The sequence below is a fragment of the Sinocyclocheilus grahami genome, unplaced genomic scaffold (genome assembly GCF_001515645.1).
Source record: "Sinocyclocheilus grahami isolate Dianchi unplaced genomic scaffold, SAMN03320097.WGS_v1.1 scaffold61.1, whole genome shotgun sequence".
Taxonomy (NCBI): Eukaryota; Metazoa; Chordata; class Actinopteri; order Cypriniformes; family Cyprinidae; genus Sinocyclocheilus; species Sinocyclocheilus grahami.
The window spans coordinates 2977113-2996341 of NW_015505240.1; the positions used below are offsets into that span (position 1 = coordinate 2977113).

General features: G+C 33.9%; 1 protein-coding gene across 1 annotated transcript in view; it reads left to right on the forward strand.

Annotated features, from left to right (window-relative positions):
* The window catches only part of pde8b (phosphodiesterase 8B), a 54079-nt gene extending 35448 nt beyond the window's left edge, over nucleotides 1–18631 (forward strand). The window contains exons 13-23 of the mRNA XM_016271357.1: nucleotides 438–577; nucleotides 912–988; nucleotides 2959–3123; nucleotides 5866–5923; nucleotides 11850–11979; nucleotides 12128–12326; nucleotides 13463–13680; nucleotides 13762–13900; nucleotides 13972–14139; nucleotides 15035–15199; nucleotides 18587–18631. Of these exons, the coding sequence (XP_016126843.1) occupies nucleotides 438–577; nucleotides 912–988; nucleotides 2959–3123; nucleotides 5866–5923; nucleotides 11850–11979; nucleotides 12128–12326; nucleotides 13463–13680; nucleotides 13762–13900; nucleotides 13972–14139; nucleotides 15035–15199; nucleotides 18587–18631 (1504 nt within the window). The remainder of the gene's footprint in view (nucleotides 1–437; nucleotides 578–911; nucleotides 989–2958; nucleotides 3124–5865; nucleotides 5924–11849; nucleotides 11980–12127; nucleotides 12327–13462; nucleotides 13681–13761; nucleotides 13901–13971; nucleotides 14140–15034; nucleotides 15200–18586) is intronic.
* The last annotated feature ends 598 nt before the right edge of the window (nucleotides 18632–19229 follow it).

The window sequence follows — 19229 nt, forward strand, 5'->3', positions numbered from 1 at the left end:
TGTTTAATTTTTTAAATAAAGGAATTTGTTCATTAGCATTTTTTTTGCAATTATATTGAAATTAGTGTCAAGTATTAACTTATATTAGTATAAATATATTGAGTTATTTTTTAATCATTTAAATTTTAAATAATTTAAATGTAAATAATTTAATGTTTAATAACATTTAAATGTATAGCATTCATATAAATCGCCATTTAAAATATAAGATATTATAGTTAATAATAAATGTAATTATCTTTATTTTAACAAATTAGAGCATCTAGTCTTTTTTATTGTAGTGTAAAAGGAAAAGTATGGTTTTGTCTCTCTCATTTTTGTCTGCTGCATGAAATCACTGCTGTGCTTGTGATGATCATAATGATGATGATGATGATGATGCAGGTGAAAATAATGGTGCTGGTTGACTGTGTTCAGATAAGAGATGATTAATGCAGTTACGTGTGTGTGTGTGTGTGTGTGTTTATGCTGCACTCATTCCTTTTTTGTCTTTATCCAGAATGCAATTCCTTGCGTCGCAAGGACCGGAGGAAAGAGTCTGTGGACATCAGATCCATCAGCTCTCACAGCAGCGATGGTAAGAGAAAGAGAGTATGTTTCAACACAATACACCAGAAGAAACGAGTGAAAGAGAATCCCTTTATCAGTTCAGAAGTAATTATGAAGAGAAACAGAGCAGTAAAGAGATTTGTGTTAATGTGTGCACTTGAGTGTGTGTTTATAATGTGTTTGTGTTTTGTGAGTCAGAGCGTGTGCGTGTGCGTGTGTGTGTGGGGGGCTTTTTGTGACGTGGCCAGCGTTGATGACGTCAGCACACCCACAGTCTCAGTGCACTCTGACGCAGACAGAGTTATTTAAAGAGCTCTTCTCCTTTCTCTCTCTCTCTCTCTCTCTCTCTCTCTCTCTTTCAGCTCCCAGTCTACAGAACCGCAGATATTCCTCTATGGCCAGAATCCACTCCATGACTATTGAGGCTCCGATCACTAAGGTACGCCTGTGTTATTATACACACCTGAAGACAAAAAGCCATAAACCTGTATGAACCATTATAACCACCTGATTCAATATAGATCAATACAGAATCAGCTGTCAAAAATCAGTACTAAAGCCACTGGAAGGCAAGCCTGCAACCTTTATCCAAAAAAGCGTAACTGCTAAAGCTAAAGCTTCCGCTTTTGCAGTACGCAGGAAAGGAGACCAGAGGCCGTTTTGTTTAAATGGACGTCAGTGGAGGAGAGGCTTCACTACGCTGAATAAACAGCTTTTTTGAGGAAACAGCTTATTATTTAATGAATCGGCAGCCTATTGGCTAATCTCCAACATGTTTTACACTAAACAATACTTTTAGATTGAACTATTTTTAAAGTTTACACCAAAAAAAAATGCCGTTTTATGAAAGAAGTTACTGAACTTTTTGTGACGGGTGGGATTCAGCGTACGGCATTTCTCATTCATTCCTATAGTATCCGTAAATGGCGATTGAGTGTCGCACAACTCTGACTGAAATTCAATGACGTCGAGGCTGTAATGTGATTGGTTATTAAGGCACACGTGATCCAAGTTGATTGTTATGCTTTCTCCAAAAGTAGGTAATACAAACCCTCTCATCTCCCAATTGTGAGACAATCTCTGGCAGTACATCAAAAAGCCGTGAAACGGCCACATCCTACAGGAAGTTCAGTTTGAGCTTGAATGACAGGAAGGGGGATTTACTGAATTGTAATTCACAGAAATACTTCTGTGTTAATTTAAGTGTTAATCTATCTATCTATCATCTACCTATCTATCTATTTATCGTTCTATCATTCTATAGTTCTATCTGTCCATCCATCCATCCATCATTGTTCTATCATTCTATCTCTGTCGTTTTGTCCATCCATCCATTTATCCTTTGTTGTATCATTCTTATCTCTCTGTTGTTCTGTCCATCTATCCATCCATTCATCTATCATTCTATCTCTCTGTTGTTCTGTCCATCCATTCATCTATCATTCTATCTCTCTGTTGTTCTGTCCATCTATCCATCCATCCATCAATCCAATCTATCGTTTTGTCATTCTATCTATCCATCCATCCATCCATTCATCCATCCATCCATCCAACGTTCTATCATTCTATCTCTGTCGTTCTGTCCATCTAGCCATCATTCTATCATTCTGTCCATCCATCCATTTATCCTTCGTTGTATCATTCTTATCTCTCTGTTGTTCTGTCCATCTATCCATCCATTCATCTATCATTCTATCTCTCTGTTGTTCTGTCCATCCATCCATCCATTCATCTATCATTCTATCTCTCTGTTGTTCTGTCCATCTATCCATCGTTCTATCATTCTGTCCATCCATCCATCCATTTATCCATTGTTCTATCATTCTATCGCTCTGTTGTTCTGTCCATCCATCCATCCATCCATTTATCCATTGTTCTATCATTCTATCTCTCTGTTGTTCTGTCCATCTATCCATCGTTCTATCATTCTGTCCATCCATCCATCCATTTATCCATCGTTCTATCATTCTATCTCTCTGTTGTTCTGTCCATCTATCCATCCATTCTATCATTCTGTCATTCTATCCATCCATCCATCCATACATAGTTCTGCCGTCTAACAAAACTAACTCAGTTTTTACAGACTTTGATTCTTGGATTAATTTGAAATGCAAATGCAATTTTGGATCCTGTCTGCTACCTCAATTCTAATTCAGTTCAAATTTGAGAATTGAATTGAAATGTAGAAGGTGTTCTCAATTCAGTTCTGTATGGCACACAACCCTGAGACGCACTGAACTCGGTCGTGAATGAGGATTTGTTTGTGACAATGGAAGCAAAACAGACGTCAGAGGGGAAAATTCTTTACTACAGTACAGAGATATTTATGGATCTAAACCTTTGAGTAGTGGTTTGTTGTTTTCTCTCACCCTCTGTTTTTGTTCTGTATGTATTTCGTTGTCTTTGTAGGTGATAAATATCATTAATGCAGCGCAGGAGAGCAGTCCTGTGACAGTAGCGGAAGCTCTGGATCGTGTTCTAGAGATTCTGCGGACCACCGAACTCTACTCACCCCAACTGGCCTCAAAAGAGGACGATCCTCACACCAATGACCTGGTGGGGGGGCTCATGAGTGTAAGTCAAGCATTCACCTTTTATTCTTAAAGGTGTTTATTTTATTTTAGATTTATTTTATTTTTAACCATAATTTAATACATTTTATTTTATTATTAACCCTATATTTTTTTGGTTTGAATTGTATTTATTTATTTTGTTGCTAACCCTATTCATTATACTTTATTAATATCCCTTTATTTTATTTTTAACCATAATTTAATAAATGTTATTTTAATATTAACCCTATATTTTTTGGTTTGTATTTAATTTTTTAATTTTTTTGTTGCTAACACTATTCATTATACTTTATTAATATCCCTTTATTTTATTTTTAACCCTAATCCTATTCATTTTACTTTATTACCAGCCCTATATTTTATTTAATTTTTATTTAATAACATTTTTTATGTAATTTTTTTATTTATTAGTTTGTTTTATTTTATATTTGTATTTCAAAAGAGCAAGAAAATCCTTCATATGACTCCTGTTTGGAACTAAATGACACAAAGGACTACAAGTCATCTTACACCCACATGATGCACAGAAATAGCCTTAAAATACTCTTCGAACACATGCAGTCAAAAACATTATAAACAGTACAATACAATATTAAACCGATGGAAAATTTCACAAATTGATTTCCTGTACACAAACAAACCTAGACCAGATTTTTTTCAGCAGAGAATCATCATTACGGGAGAAATTCATCATCTTATATGCAGCGTGTGACTGCATGTCAGTGTCGTTCAGTAGATGTGACTGCTCTTGTTTTCGTGGCACAGATACATTGAGCTCCATGCTGCCTGGCACAGGCTGTTTCACAGTTAGCCAGCAGTCTGTGACGACGCTTGTTTACACAGCGCTCTCACTGTCTGCCATCTCTGCATCTCCCCCTTTGAAAGTGGTCCACTTTTAAACCAGAAAATAGTTGTTAGACTAAAGGAGCATTCACACAGACACACAGAACAGAAGTCATTCATTTGAGAGTCACAGAGACTTTTGGTGATGCAGCAAAATTGAGCAGTTTGCCAATGCGCAGCGATGCAGTGGTTGCTGAACAGTGAAGCTCTAATAATCAGCTTCCTGATATAACTGGATACAAATACCAAGAAGTTTTAACAGAGTTTACTTCTTGGCTGTGGACATAATTTAGGAGATTTAGTTGGCAGGGTTCCCACCGTGCTGGAAAACTTGGGAATATCAGGGAATCTCAAACGATTTAGGCCAGTAAAAAAGTCACAGAAATTAACATAATGTTGACATTTCTTATTATTATCAGTTCCGAAGTATTTATTTTTAGAAATGATGTGAAGTAGAAAAAAAGCCTAATCATAAACAACTGGAAAAGTCATGGAAAATTATGGAAATTCATTGGTCCAAAATATGGAAAGTTGACATTCTGTACATGAGATAAAACTATTTTAAACAACATTTTGCTAGTTCTTTTATGATTATTTTAGGTATGTTTTATGAACTATTAATTGAGAATGATGTTAAATATTTTGAATTTTTTTTTTTTATATCAGTTTTCAGAACTGATTAACTGGTCAATTGTAATAAGTGTGATAGATAAATGCTTTTATATATTTTTAAGTTTTCATTTACATTATTTTTAATGCTATTACTGTAAACATGATTTTTATTCTTGTTTACACACAGGTATATATTAAATATTAAATTTTCTCTCGTGATCAACAACATTTGACTCGACTCAAGATGCTGTAAATAGGAATACGTTTTATTTAATCTGGAATATTCATTTGAGGCAGTTGATCAAGTTTAGGGTCTTTTAATAATAAATTAATACTTTTAGTCAGCAAGGATGCATTAAATTGATCAAACGTGACAGTAAAGACATTTACAACAACAAATGATTTCGGTTTCAAAAATGCTGTAGTTCTGAACTTTCGATTCACCAAAGAATCTTGAAAAAACGTATTTAAACATTGATAATCAGAAATGTTTCTTGAGCAGCAAATCAGCATATTAGAATGATTTCTGAAGGATCATGTGACACTGAAGACTGGAGTAATGAAGTTTGCATCGCTGGAATAATTTGCATTTTTAAATATATTTAAGTAGAAAAACAGTTCTTTTAAATAATAAAAATATTTCACAATATTTCTCATAGCTGTTTTTACTGTATTTTTGATCAAATAAATGCAAACTTGGTGAGCAAACGGTGGTGTAGTTCTGAAACATTAAAATGCTAAATAACTACAAGCCAGATTCAGGCCACTTCCTTTCATAATGTCATTTTTCTCCATTAAATAAAGGTCAAGCGGGTGCGATGCACAAATCTCAAGTGTTCAAATGACCGTTTTGGTGGGTGACCTTTTGAGGGAGAGGTCAGAGGTCAATTACACAGTGAAATATCCGAGTTGAGATAGTGCAGCTGTGGCCTGTGATCATTACAGACGGGATGTGTGTGTGTGTGTGTGTGTGTGTGTGTCATATTTATACATGTACAGTTCTATAATCCTACGCCTGCAACATCTCAGACAGAGTTTGTTTTAAGTACTGGATGAGTCTCTTTGAATCTGGATCTGTTTTCTGTGTGTTTAATATCCTCCAGGCCTAATAAATGGCTTTTCTCATACGAGCATGCAAGCGTGAGTGAGTCATGGGTAGCGTGGTAGTGCTCTGCTTAAATGTGTTGTTATGATTATGTTGACTGGAAATTATATTTTGGCTTCCTCAAGCCTTTTTTTCTCTTTCATTTCAGTCAGATATATTGATGTATATTTTTCTTCATTTCAGGACGGACTCAGAAGGCTCTCTGGGAATGAGTATGTCTTCTCCAAAAGTGCTTTACACAGTAAGTTCTAGCCCTGAAAATGATTATTAATATAATACAGATTGGATGAAATGTTGTAAACTAACTTTGAATAAACTAGTATTCAGCCTATACCTTATGTATTATTTAGTATTACAGGATATCTTTTAAAATATAAAAGGCACTAATTACTTATAACTTAATTATGCATATAATGACAAGAAAATATCTAACAGCAAAAATGAAAAGTTACAGTGAGGGATTTATAGTAACACTCAAAGCTATTTAAAGCAGTGTTATTGTCTGTAAATCAAACTAAAATTATTATAAATAAAGCTGAAATAAAATGTAAATATTTGTTGAAAAACTAAATGAGAATTAGAAATGTTGCTTTGGCAGCTTACTAAAATAAGTTTCATTAAAGCACTAAAATTATTAAATAATTATTAATAATTATGAAATAAACGATAGCATAATAAAAACTAATAAATGACAAAAGTAAAAAATATCTATCTTCTGTCTGTTGTTCTATCTATCTATCCATCCATCCATCCATCCATCCATCTATCTATCTATCTTCTGTCTGTTGTTCTATCTATCTATCCATCCATCCATCCATCCATCCATCTATCTATCTATCTTCTGTCTGTTGTTCTATCTATCTATCCATCCATCCATCCATCCATCATAATCTCAGAATAGTGACATGTTTTAGGTTAAGTCCCACAAAAATATTCAAATTAATTATAACTCAGAAATTGAAAGCATGTTCATCTTAGAAAAGCTATTCAAATCATTGTGTTTATGAGTTAAATTTTTTGGAAACATTCATAGAGCCTGATAAAACAAATAAGTGTCATGTCATTGACCCCAAACTGAATATGTTTAAATAATTGATAAAAGCTGTAGAAAGCCGTGGAGAAATATAATCTCCATCCTGTTTCTCCTCCTCGCAGCAGTCCCATCCTGAGCAGCAGCACATAAAATGGACCTCTGTGCTCATGCTGTGCTGTCAGCCAAGACTTGATCTACAGGCAGCCATCTTTAGAAAGGCAGGATGGCAGATATGCAGCCGCAATCTGACGTCTGTCATGCTGAAACCCAACCGACAGAAAAGGAAAATCACAAATGAGATCTCTTTAATATGTCAATTATATTTCCTAGACCGCAATAAGATTGAGTCAAGGGCAGATGGAGAATTCTGCTTCATTTTCCTGCTTCTCAGATCTTTCTCCTGAGAAAAAGACCCCAGAAATATATTGTACTTTCTATCATTCTATCGCTCTGTTGTTCTGTCCATCCATCCATTCATTCATCTATCGTTCTATCATTCTATCTCTCTGTTGTTCTGTCCATCTATCCATCGTTCTATCATTCTGTCCATCCATCCATCAATCCATTCTATCGTTCTGTCATTCTATCTATCCATTCATCTATCGTTCTATCATTCTATCGCTCTGTTGTTCTGTCCATCCATCCATTCATTCATCTATCGTTCTATCATTCTATCTCTCTGTTGTTCTGTCCATCTATCCATCGTTCTATCATTCTGTCCATCCATCCATCAGTCCATTCTATCGTTCTGTCATTCTATCTATCCATCCATCCATACATAGTTCTGCCGTCTAACAAAACTAACATTCAGTTTTTACAGACTTTGATTCTTGGATTAATTTGAAATGCAAATGCAATTTTGGATCCTGTCTGCTACCTCAATTCTAATTCAGTTCAAATTTGAGAATTGAATTGAAATGTAGAAGGTGTTCTCAATTCAGTTCTGTATGGCACACAACCCTGAGACGCACTGAACTCGGTCGTGAATGAGGATTTGTTTGTGACAATGGAAGCAAAACAGACGTCAGAGGGGAAAATTCTTTACTACAGTACAGAGATATTTATGGATCTAAACCTTTGAGTAGTGGTTTGTTGTTTTCTCTCACCCTCTGTTTTTGTTCTGTATGTATTTCGTTGTCTTTGTAGGTGATAAATATCATTAATGCAGCGCAGGAGAGCAGTCCTGTGACAGTAGCGGAAGCTCTGGATCGTGTTCTAGAGATTCTGCGGACCACCGAACTCTACTCACCCCAACTGGCCTCAAAAGAGGACGATCCTCACACCAATGACCTGGTGGGGGGGCTCATGAGTGTAAGTCAAGCATTCACCTTTTATTCTTAAAGGTGTTTATTTTATTTTAGATTTATTTTATTTTTAACCATAATTTAATACATTTTATTTTATTATTAACCCTATATTTTTTTGGTTTGAATTGTATTTATTTATTTTGTTGCTAACCCTATTCATTATACTTTATTAATATCCCTTTATTTTATTTTTAACCATAATTTAATACATTTTATTTTATTATTAACCCTATATTTTTTTGGTTTGAATTGTATTTATTTATTTTGTTGCTAACCCTATTCATTATACTTTATTAATATCCCTTTATTTTATTTTTAACCCTAATCCTATTCATTTTACTTTATTACCAGCCCTATATTTTATTTAATTTTTATTTAATAACATTTTTTATGTAATTTTTTTATTTATTAGTTTGTTTTATTTTATATTTGTATTTCAAAAGAGCAAGAAAATCCTTCATATGACTCCTGTTTGGAACTAAATGACACAAAGGACTACAAGTCATCTTACACCCACATGATGCACAGAAATAGCCTTAAAATACTCTTCGAACACATGCAGTCAAAAACATTATAAACAGTACAATACAATATTAAACCGATGGAAAATTTCACAAATTGATTTCCTGTACACAAACAAACCTAGACCAGATTTTTTTCAGCAGAGAATCATCATTACGGGAGAAATTCATCATCTTATATGCAGCGTGTGACTGCATGTCAGTGTCGTTCAGTAGATGTGACTGCTCTTGTTTTCGTGGCACAGATACATTGAGCTCCATGCTGCCTGGCACAGGCTGTTTCACAGTTAGCCAGCAGTCTGTGACGACGCTTGTTTACACAGCGCTCTCACTGTCTGCCATCTCTGCATCTCCCCCTTTGAAAGTGGTCCACTTTTAAACCAGAAAATAGTTGTTAGACTAAAGGAGCATTCACACAGACACACAGAACAGAAGTCATTCATTTGAGAGTCACAGAGACTTTTGGTGATGCAGCAAAATTGAGCAGTTTGCCAATGCGCAGCGATGCAGTGGTTGCTGAACAGTGAAGCTCTAATAATCAGCTTCCTGATATAACTGGATACAAATACCAAGAAGTTTTAACAGAGTTTACTTCTTGGCTGTGGACATAATTTAGGAGATTTAGTTGGCAGGGTTCCCACCGTGCTGGAAAACTTGGGAATATCAGGGAATCTCAAACGATTTAGGCCAGTAAAAAAGTCACAGAAATTAACATAATGTTGACATTTCTTATTATTATCAGTTCCGAAGTATTTATTTTTAGAAATGATGTGAAGTAGAAAAAAAGCCTAATCATAAACAACTGGAAAAGTCATGGAAAATTATGGAAATTCATTGGTCCAAAATATGGAAAGTTGACATTCTGTACATGAGATAAAACTATTTTAAACAACATTTTGCTAGTTCTTTTATGATTATTTTAGGTATGTTTTATGAACTATTAATTGAGAATGATGTTAAATATTTTGAATTTTTTTTTTTATATCAGTTTTCAGAACTGATTAACTGGTCAATTGTAATAAGTGTGATAGATAAATGCTTTTATATATTTTTAAGTTTTCATTTACATTATTTTTAATGCTATTACTGTAAACATGATTTTTATTCTTGTTTACACACAGGTATATATTAAATATTAAATTTTCTCTCGTGATCAACAACATTTGACTCGACTCAAGATGCTGTAAATAGGAATACGTTTTATTTAATCTGGAATATTCATTTGAGGCAGTTGATCAAGTTTAGGGTCTTTTAATAATAAATTAATACTTTTAGTCAGCAAGGATGCATTAAATTGATCAAACGTGACAGTAAAGACATTTACAACAACAAATGATTTCGGTTTCAAAAATGCTGTAGTTCTGAACTTTCGATTCACCAAAGAATCTTGAAAAAACGTATTTAAACATTGATAATCAGAAATGTTTCTTGAGCAGCAAATCAGCATATTAGAATGATTTCTGAAGGATCATGTGACACTGAAGACTGGAGTAATGAAGTTTGCATCGCTGGAATAATTTGCATTTTTAAATATATTTAAGTAGAAAAACAGTTCTTTTAAATAATAAAAATATTTCACAATATTTCTCATAGCTGTTTTTACTGTATTTTTGATCAAATAAATGCAAACTTGGTGAGCAAACGGTGGTGTAGTTCTGAAACATTAAAATGCTAAATAACTACAAGCCAGATTCAGGCCACTTCCTTTCATAATGTCATTTTTCTCCATTAAATAAAGGTCAAGCGGGTGCGATGCACAAATCTCAAGTGTTCAAATGACCGTTTTGGTGGGTGACCTTTTGAGGGAGAGGTCAGAGGTCAATTACACAGTGAAATATCCGAGTTGAGATAGTGCAGCTGTGGCCTGTGATCATTACAGACGGGATGTGTGTGTGTGTGTGTGTGTGTGTGTGTCATATTTATACATGTACAGTTCTATAATCCTACGCCTGCAACATCTCAGACAGAGTTTGTTTTAAGTACTGGATGAGTCTCTTTGAATCTGGATCTGTTTTCTGTGTGTTTAATATCCTCCAGGCCTAATAAATGGCTTTTCTCATACGAGCATGCAAGCGTGAGTGAGTCATGGGTAGCGTGGTAGTGCTGTGCTTAAATGTGTTGTTATGATTATGTTGACTGGAAATTATATTTTGGCTTCCTCAAGCCTTTTTTTCTCTTTCATTTCAGTCAGATATATTGATGTATATTTTTCTTCATTTCAGGACGGACTCAGAAGGCTCTCTGGGAATGAGTATGTCTTCTCCAAAAGTGCTTTACACAGTAAGTTCTAGCCCTGAAAATGATTATTAATATAATACAGATTGGATGAAATGTTGTAAACTAACTTTGAATAAACTAGTATTCAGCCTATACCTTATGTATTATTTAGTATTACAGGATATCTTTTAAAATATAAAAGGCACTAATTACTTATAACTTAATTATGCATATAATGACAAGAAAATATCTAACAGCAAAAATGAAAAGTTACAGTGAGGGATTTATAGTAACACTCAAAGCTATTTAAAGCAGTGTTATTGTCTGTAAATCAAACTAAAATTATTATAAATAAAGCTGAAATAAAATGTAAATATTTGTTGAAAAACTAAATGAGAATTAGAAATGTTGCTTTGGCAGCTTACTAAAATAAGTTTCATTAAAGCACTAAAATTATTAAATAATTATTAATAATTATGAAATAAACGATAGCATAATAAAAACTAATAAATGACAAAAGTAAAAAAAAATTTTTTTAAATCAAACCAAAATTAAAATGAAAACTAAAAATAAATGAACCCAAATTTAATATAAAAAGTAAAACTAATAAATGACAAAATGACTAAAAATTAAACAAAAAATGAAATCTGAAAATCTTAAAACTGAAATTAAACTGAAGAATCTAGAACTGAAATAAAAAATAAATGAAACATCAATAATATATAAAAGACAGATTAATAAATGACAAAACTAAATAACAAAATGACTAAAAATTAAACTAAAATTAAAAATGAAATACAATAAATTAAATTAAACCTAAATAAGTTTTTTAAACAATAAAACAAAGAGGAATAAATGACAAAAGTAAATAACAAAATTACTAAAAAAAGAATTACTGAAAATATAAAAAATAAAGCAAAATTAAAATGAAAACTGAAAATATAAAAATGAAAGCTAATTCAAAATAGTATTAAAAACTAGAATAGTATATAATTAACAGTAGTTTAAAGTATCTGAAATGTTTTTGTGCCTTTCTGCCATGTTCTATCTTGACATTGAATGTTTGGCCATCACCCATTTGACCTTCAGATATGAGTCAGAGTCACCTGCCAGTGCCTGTCCCGTTAAACGACATCCCGTCCTCCATCGCAGAGCTGCTCGACGAGGAGGAACGCTGGGAATTCAGTATCCTGGAGCTGGAAGCAGCTACTCACAAGAGGTACCAGAAAGCGAGACTTTTTTTGTGTAAACTTATTGTAATGGGAAAAGTTCTGAGTGCTATAGTGTGTGTGTGTGTGTGTGTGTGTGTGTGTGTGTGTGTGTGTGTGTGTGTGTGTGTGTGTGTGTGTGTGTGTGTGTGTGTGCAGGCCGCTTTCATACCTGGGGCTGAAGATCTTCTCTGCTTTTGGCGTGTGTGAGTTCCTGAACTGCACAGAGGCCACGTTGCGCTCGTGGCTGCAGGTGATCGAGGCTAATTACCACGCATCCAACTCCTACCACAACTCAACACACGCCGCAGACGTCCTGCACGCCACAGCCTACTTCCTGCGCAAGGACCGAGTCAAGGTAACCCTGACAACCAATCAGAATACAGAAATAGAAATGTCTCAATTTATACTTTCATCCAAAAATGAAAACATTGGCCTAAGGTAAGGAGAGCCTTCTAGAACAACCAAGTGCTTCAATTGATGATTTATTGAGACTTATTTCATTCACCATTCATCAGAATTTTCAGAAGTTTCAATGCTCAATCAATTATTCAAGAGTATTTTTAATACTAATAATTTAATAATATACATTTTTATTAAATTAAATTAAATATTCAATTAATATAAAATTTAATTTTAATTAAAATAAAATTGTAATTATTTTAAAATAATTTCATTATACATAAATGTGTAATTCCTAATATAATTCAGTAAATTACATATAATAATAAATGTATGCTATACTGTTATAGTTGACCATAGCCAAATAAAATAAAAACTGGATTGAATCGGAATTTTATCATAATTATTCATTCTCAATTATATTGAATTATATTGAATGGTTATTGACTCATATTTTAAATTATATGTGTTATATATTATATATTTATACATTTTATAAATATATATTTTAAGAAATATTATGAATACAATGTTTTATAAATATATATATATATATATATATATATTCAATAATTATTCAAAACATATAAAGTTCTGAAATTAAAATTATATTTTAATATTACTATTTAACATGAATTTATTATATTTAATAGTAATATCATAATATTTACTAAAAATTTACGTTAAAATATTTTAGTGAATTTTTCATACATATTAAGATACTAGTATTAAATATTTTACCCAAGAAATGTAAAATGCCACCCAATGTTTTTGTTGTACATTTGTTCATTTTTAAAAGATGATGTAAACAAACTCTTTTGAAAAATAAAATAAAATAAAAACAAGAACACTCAAAAGACAAAAAGATACATTAATTAGTAATATTTAATAGTAATATTTATTCAAAAATCACTCATTGTGCATTATCTAGTCATAAAACTAATTAAGTTGCCACAGTTTTTGACAGATGCTGTTCATCTCAAAAGGGACAAATATTTGCAGATAAATCGGTTAGTCACTAATATTGAGCTGACCTAAACAATTTTGGGTTACTTCTAAAACTTACCTACGGTGTCTGTGCTGTGTTTGCAGGGCAGTCTTGACCAGTTGGATGAAGTAGCAGCGCTATTGGCAGCAACCGTCCATGACGTTGATCACCCGGGCCGCACCAACTCATTCCTGTGCAATGCAGGCAGTGATCTGGCCATTCTGTACAACGACACGGCCGTCCTGGAGAGTCACCACGCCGCTCTAGCGTTCCAGCTTACTGTACGAGACAGCAAATGCAACATCTTCAAAAACATGGAAAGGTATCAGTGTCAACTTAATCATACGTTTCATATGACTCTCACTGATCCAGTACTAAACTCTCTCAACCTCTCAATATTCAGGACTCAGTTTCGGACCCTACGGCAGGCCATAATAGACATGGTGTTGGCGACAGAAATGACGCGACACTTCGAACACGTCAACAAGTTCGTAAACAGCATCAACAAACCCATGAGTGCCATTGAGGAGACGAGCTCCAATGTAAGACACACATTACTGTGTTTCAATACTGTATGCGTACAGTCTAACCAGTGCCGATCTGCATTTTACAGAGTGAAGGCAGTGATTGTGAGGGTCAGGCCAGTATTCGCAACTCTCCTGAGAATCGTCTGTTGATTAAACGGATGCTGATTAAATGTGCCGATGTGGCCAATCCCTGCAGGCCTCTGGAGCTCTGCATCGAATGGGCTGGTCGTATTTCCGAGGAGTACTTTGCTCAGGTAAAAACCCATGTTCCCTTATGCACATGCTTGCAGTGTCTTTGGTAGCACTTTAGATTAGGGAACCGTTTTCCCTCAATAAACTCTTGATTTGCTGCTTATTAATAGTTAGTAAGGTAGTTGTTATGTTTAGGTATTGGGTCAGGTTATCAAGAATAGGGTCATGCAGAATAAGGCATTAATATGTGCCTAATAAGTACTAATAAACAACCAATATGCTAGTAATATGCATGCTAATAAGCTACTAGTTAATAGTGAGAACTGGTCCTTAAAAGAAAGTGTTAGTGTTTTTCACATTTTTATTGTGTTTTAACTTTCGTAAGATATTGTATTTCCAAGTGAAATAGAGTATTTCTATAGTATAATATGTAGTACTTGATTATCCCAATTATCCGTCAAGATTTGATTGGACCAGGAGAAATGAGTTAAGATCATTTTATTTTGTAGTTGTATTTTGATGAAAAAATAGAATTATTATATATGTATTTATTAAATAAAAAATTTTATATACTATACAAAAATTAATAGTCAACGGCTATTTAAATTCAAATACATGTGCTGAAATTAAAATTATCATTTATTCATATATAAAATGATTAATATTTAATGTTATTTTTTTATATATCTTTAAGGAAATATTAAGAAATTACTATTAATGTTCACTCTAAAATGTTTGAAACAGAAATTATCTATTGCATGCATTATCTATTGAAAAAGCCAGTTAAGTTGCCATAGTTCTTGACCGATGCTGTTAATCTCAAAATGGCCAAATAATGGTCGATAAAATTGGTCAGTCGCTAGTATTGATATTAGAATGATATACATGTTTTACAATAACATATCTCCACTCTCCAGTCATTTGCTTTCTGTATTTGCGATCTCCTTCTTTCCCTAGACTGACGAGGAGAAAAGACAAGGTTTGCCGGTTGTCATGCCAGTGTTTGACCGGAATACCTGCAGCATTCCTAAATCCCAGATCTCATTTATCGACTATTTCATCACGGACATGTTTGATGCCTGGGATGGTAAATATACACACACTCACACACGCAATACACTGGTGATTTCTAATAATCAAGGTTGTGCCATTCAAAATTTATTTCTCGATTTTTGCAGCCTTTTTGACAAAGTTTTGATATATTTGTTATCTCAGTATTTATGTTTTGACATTTGCTTTCTACCTCACAGCAGTGTTATTTTAGTGTCATTGAGATTCTATTATGGTTTTTATTAATATTTTGGACGTTTTTATTCTTATACTTTCTGCTTTCATTTAAATTTTAAGTTGAAGTAATTTTGTTGTATGTGTTATTTCTTATTTAAATATGTATATGTTAGGGATGTGCATCTCCATAACTGAGGCAGATGCGATACGCATCTCGATGCATAGCCAACGATGCGACACATTAAAGATACATATGAAGCAGCTACCTATGCTATGCGATACGATTCACCCCTGTTACGATGCAGTGCGATCCGACACAATGCAATTTAATGCAATACGATACAATGGAAAAAATATGATCACTTCTAATGCCTCGAGGCCTGTTTCATTAAAAAAGTTTGCCAAAAGTTAGTCTGACTCATTGTCAAATGATTTGGTGACTTTCTAACTTTTACAGATGAAGAATATACCTGTGACATGTCAGTTATGCACTGAGGAAAACACAACGTCGCAAATGCATTAAACAGCACAAATGTATTCACTGTTTGCCGTGGTGGATCGATTTGATCCATGATCGACATTAAGGGCTGCTTGAGAATAAGCGTGCACAAATTAGTGAGATTGCACAAACTTAAATGGTCGTTTATGGAACCACTTTAGCCCCGATTGATTTGTTAGGTTATTTCAAGTAAGGTTTTGGACATTAATCCCCGCTTTTCTTAGCATCTTTTATGAAACAGGCCTCAGGTCTCCATAGTGTTGTGATTCGTCAGATTCATGCAGCAGCACCAGTGATGAGAGAACGCGCTTGAGAAACAGTTCAGAGAAGAGAAATCAATCTACATATAAAATATTGGTCACTTTCTAAATAGTAAAAGTATTGCGCATCCACGAGTTATTTTTGTATAGATCGCTTTTTACCGTTGCAAATATTTTAGAAACGATGCAACGCAATACAAATGCCAACTTGTAGCCGATGCACACCTTTTAAATTGATGCATTTTAACTTTTATGCCGATGCACCAGTGCAAATCGGTGAATCTTCCCATCCCTAGTATATATAGTTATTTTTATTTCTCTTTATTTTTTATTTCGGTTATAGTTATTTTAATACATCAAGTAAAACTAAATAAGACATGTTTCCTTGGAAACTAGCTGAAATAAATCAAGTTGAATTTTTTTAAATATTTTATTTCAGTATTTATTTCAAATAGAATATGCCTTCCTCACAGGCAACTGAATTAAAAACAAGCACACTCAAAAGACAGACAAGGTCTATTTGCAAATCATACTGGACTGGTTTATTACATATTGCCTTAAGATTGCTGTAATATTTATGATGATTTTTATATTGCCAACAAAATCGTTGTGAATATAAAATAAATATGAAATATTTCACTCAGCTGTACAACAAATCCAGAAAAAAAAATCACCAAACACTGAGTAGAAAATGACAATTCTGGTACACAATAATGAGGAAGTGTTTTGTATGTGTGTCTGTGTTTGAGAGCGAGACAGAGAGAGCGAGAGAATACTTTCCCAGGCATCTTTTGACTCATCTGGTGAAATGGTCCATTAGCAGCAGAAGATGTTGGACCGGAGGGGTTGAGAACGGGGGGTGTATTAGTTGGTTGCTGAGAGGTTGTGATAATGTTATCCAAAGGTTGAGCTGATTGTGGCGAGCTTTGGAAACTTTAGGTTCTGTGTTTCCCACTGAGCCAAACCCCAGAGAATAAACCTGCTTACTGTCAACTCACAACAGCCGTGATGTCACGGAAACTTTAAAAATGGTGGAGAGGGGCAGGGGGTTAGTGTGTGTGTGTTTATGAGAGAGAGAAAGAATGTGCATCTGTGTGTGTGTGTCTTTGATTTCCGTAGTCTGAGGTCAGGATGCAGTGAAGCAGAATCTCTTGAGCTCTCCGCAGATTTAGTTCCCAAGGTCACGATCAGGTCAGTTCACCATAGAGGAGCTGCGTGTGTGAGTGTGAGTGTGAGTGTGAGTGTGTGTGTGTGTGTGTGTGAAGTGTTACACCATTTTTAAGTATTATTTATTTACAAATGTGCTCGGCTGTATATCGCTGTTGTAATCTTTTACCATATACACATATTGCAGATGAGCTTCAAACACTCACCTTTTGTAGGCCAAAAACCAACGCCAAAGGTGCGTTTATAATCAACCGCGATGAGTTTTAAACAGATGTTTGGCTGAAACCATTTCGACTGGAAAAAAAACTAGTTTCGATTTCTTGAAATCTGTCACACGAAAAAAAAAATTTTATTAAACGTAGCTGTTGGTGCCATTTGTTTTTTGCGCACCTAATTTTTACCGGGTTACATTTGGACACATAGCCGAATTGCATTGGCTCGCATACAAGCTTAGTAGGAATTTATTAAATGTTTATATTCAGTTGACGTTCTGCCTTTTACTCTTTATGCATTGTCGTAAAGGAGCTCTTGAGAAGTTCATCTTCACAGTGAGTGTTCTAGAACACCAGCATGACACCACGAGAGTTCTAGCAGGTTCTGCACCGAGTGTTCTAAATGTGATGTGATCACAATGACTTAAAGCATTCTGGCACACATCACAAAAGCAGATGATTCCACAATGCCCTTGTTAGATGGCAGTCGTTTTTGTTGTTCTGGGGTTGGCAGTGCATCATAGTGAGTGAAGCGTTCCAGACGGCATTGTGCGGTTAAAGGCATGCGGTGCACATTCAGCAGCTCGCAGGGTTTTGATTTTTCCTCTTTCCTGTTCTCTCATCCTTCCTGATTCTATCTGTTTCCCTCCCTTTTTTCTTTTTTCTTTAATGTGGTCACAAGGGTAGAGCAGTAGTTTCGGTGGCAGTTTTGAAGCCTGTATATGGAATGTTTTATATGACGCATTCTTGATGCGTTATAAAGTTAAAATCAGTGGGTATCGCTTTATATTAAGATTTAAAAATCATCATATTCATCTAAATCAGACAATGTTTGTAGCAGATAATATCAGAGATTTTTTCTAATTAAAAAAACGAATATTTGGATATTTGAGTTTAACCATTGGTATACATTATGATTTAACACATGAAATTGGGTTATGATTGAGGCATTATGCATTTTAAAGATACAACTGATATTAAATAAACTTTGTAATGTATTGCGACTGTGGTTACAATTATGTATAAGAACATACAACTGATTTATTTAATAAATGCATTAAGATTTGCTTTGATATACTATATATGCATGCTTAATAGAAATTATACTGCCTCTTTTTTGACCCATTTTTGCATATTTGTTTAGAGCTCTATAGTACAGATTATGGTGGAGGCTCTTGTCGCCCTCTAAGGGTAAATCCTGAGATCCGCACACATTATTGAACTCCATTGATGCTGTTACATAGTTTTTACATAACTATGAAATAACAAGTATCAAAGAGCTTGTGTTTGTTTGTGTTTTAGGTTTTATTTTTTTTTTATAGCAGTATAATCATGTTACCTAAAGTTCTTGTGATCAAGAAAAGTACAGCAAGCAAAGCTCCTAATGGACACTAGCAGTCAAACGCTTGGATGCACTAGACTGAATTTATGTTCAAAATATTAAATACCTGCTGATCTAAAAGTCTATGCTTAAATTATTGAAATAGTTTTCAAATTTAAATTGTGCCTACTGTACCTCATCAGGATGAAGACTGAAGACTGGAGTAATGGCTGCTGAAAAAATTAGCTTTGCCATCAAAGGAATAAATTACATTTTAAAACATATTCAAATAGAAAACAGTTCTTTTAAATTGGAATAATATTTCAAAATATTACTGTCTTTATTATAGTTTTATCTAAAAAATTCAGCCTTGGTGAGCATAAGAGACTTCTTAAATCTTAAATTGAACATTTTTAATTCAATTTGATTTATTTTATTATTAATATATTTTCTGGGCAGGAATTCC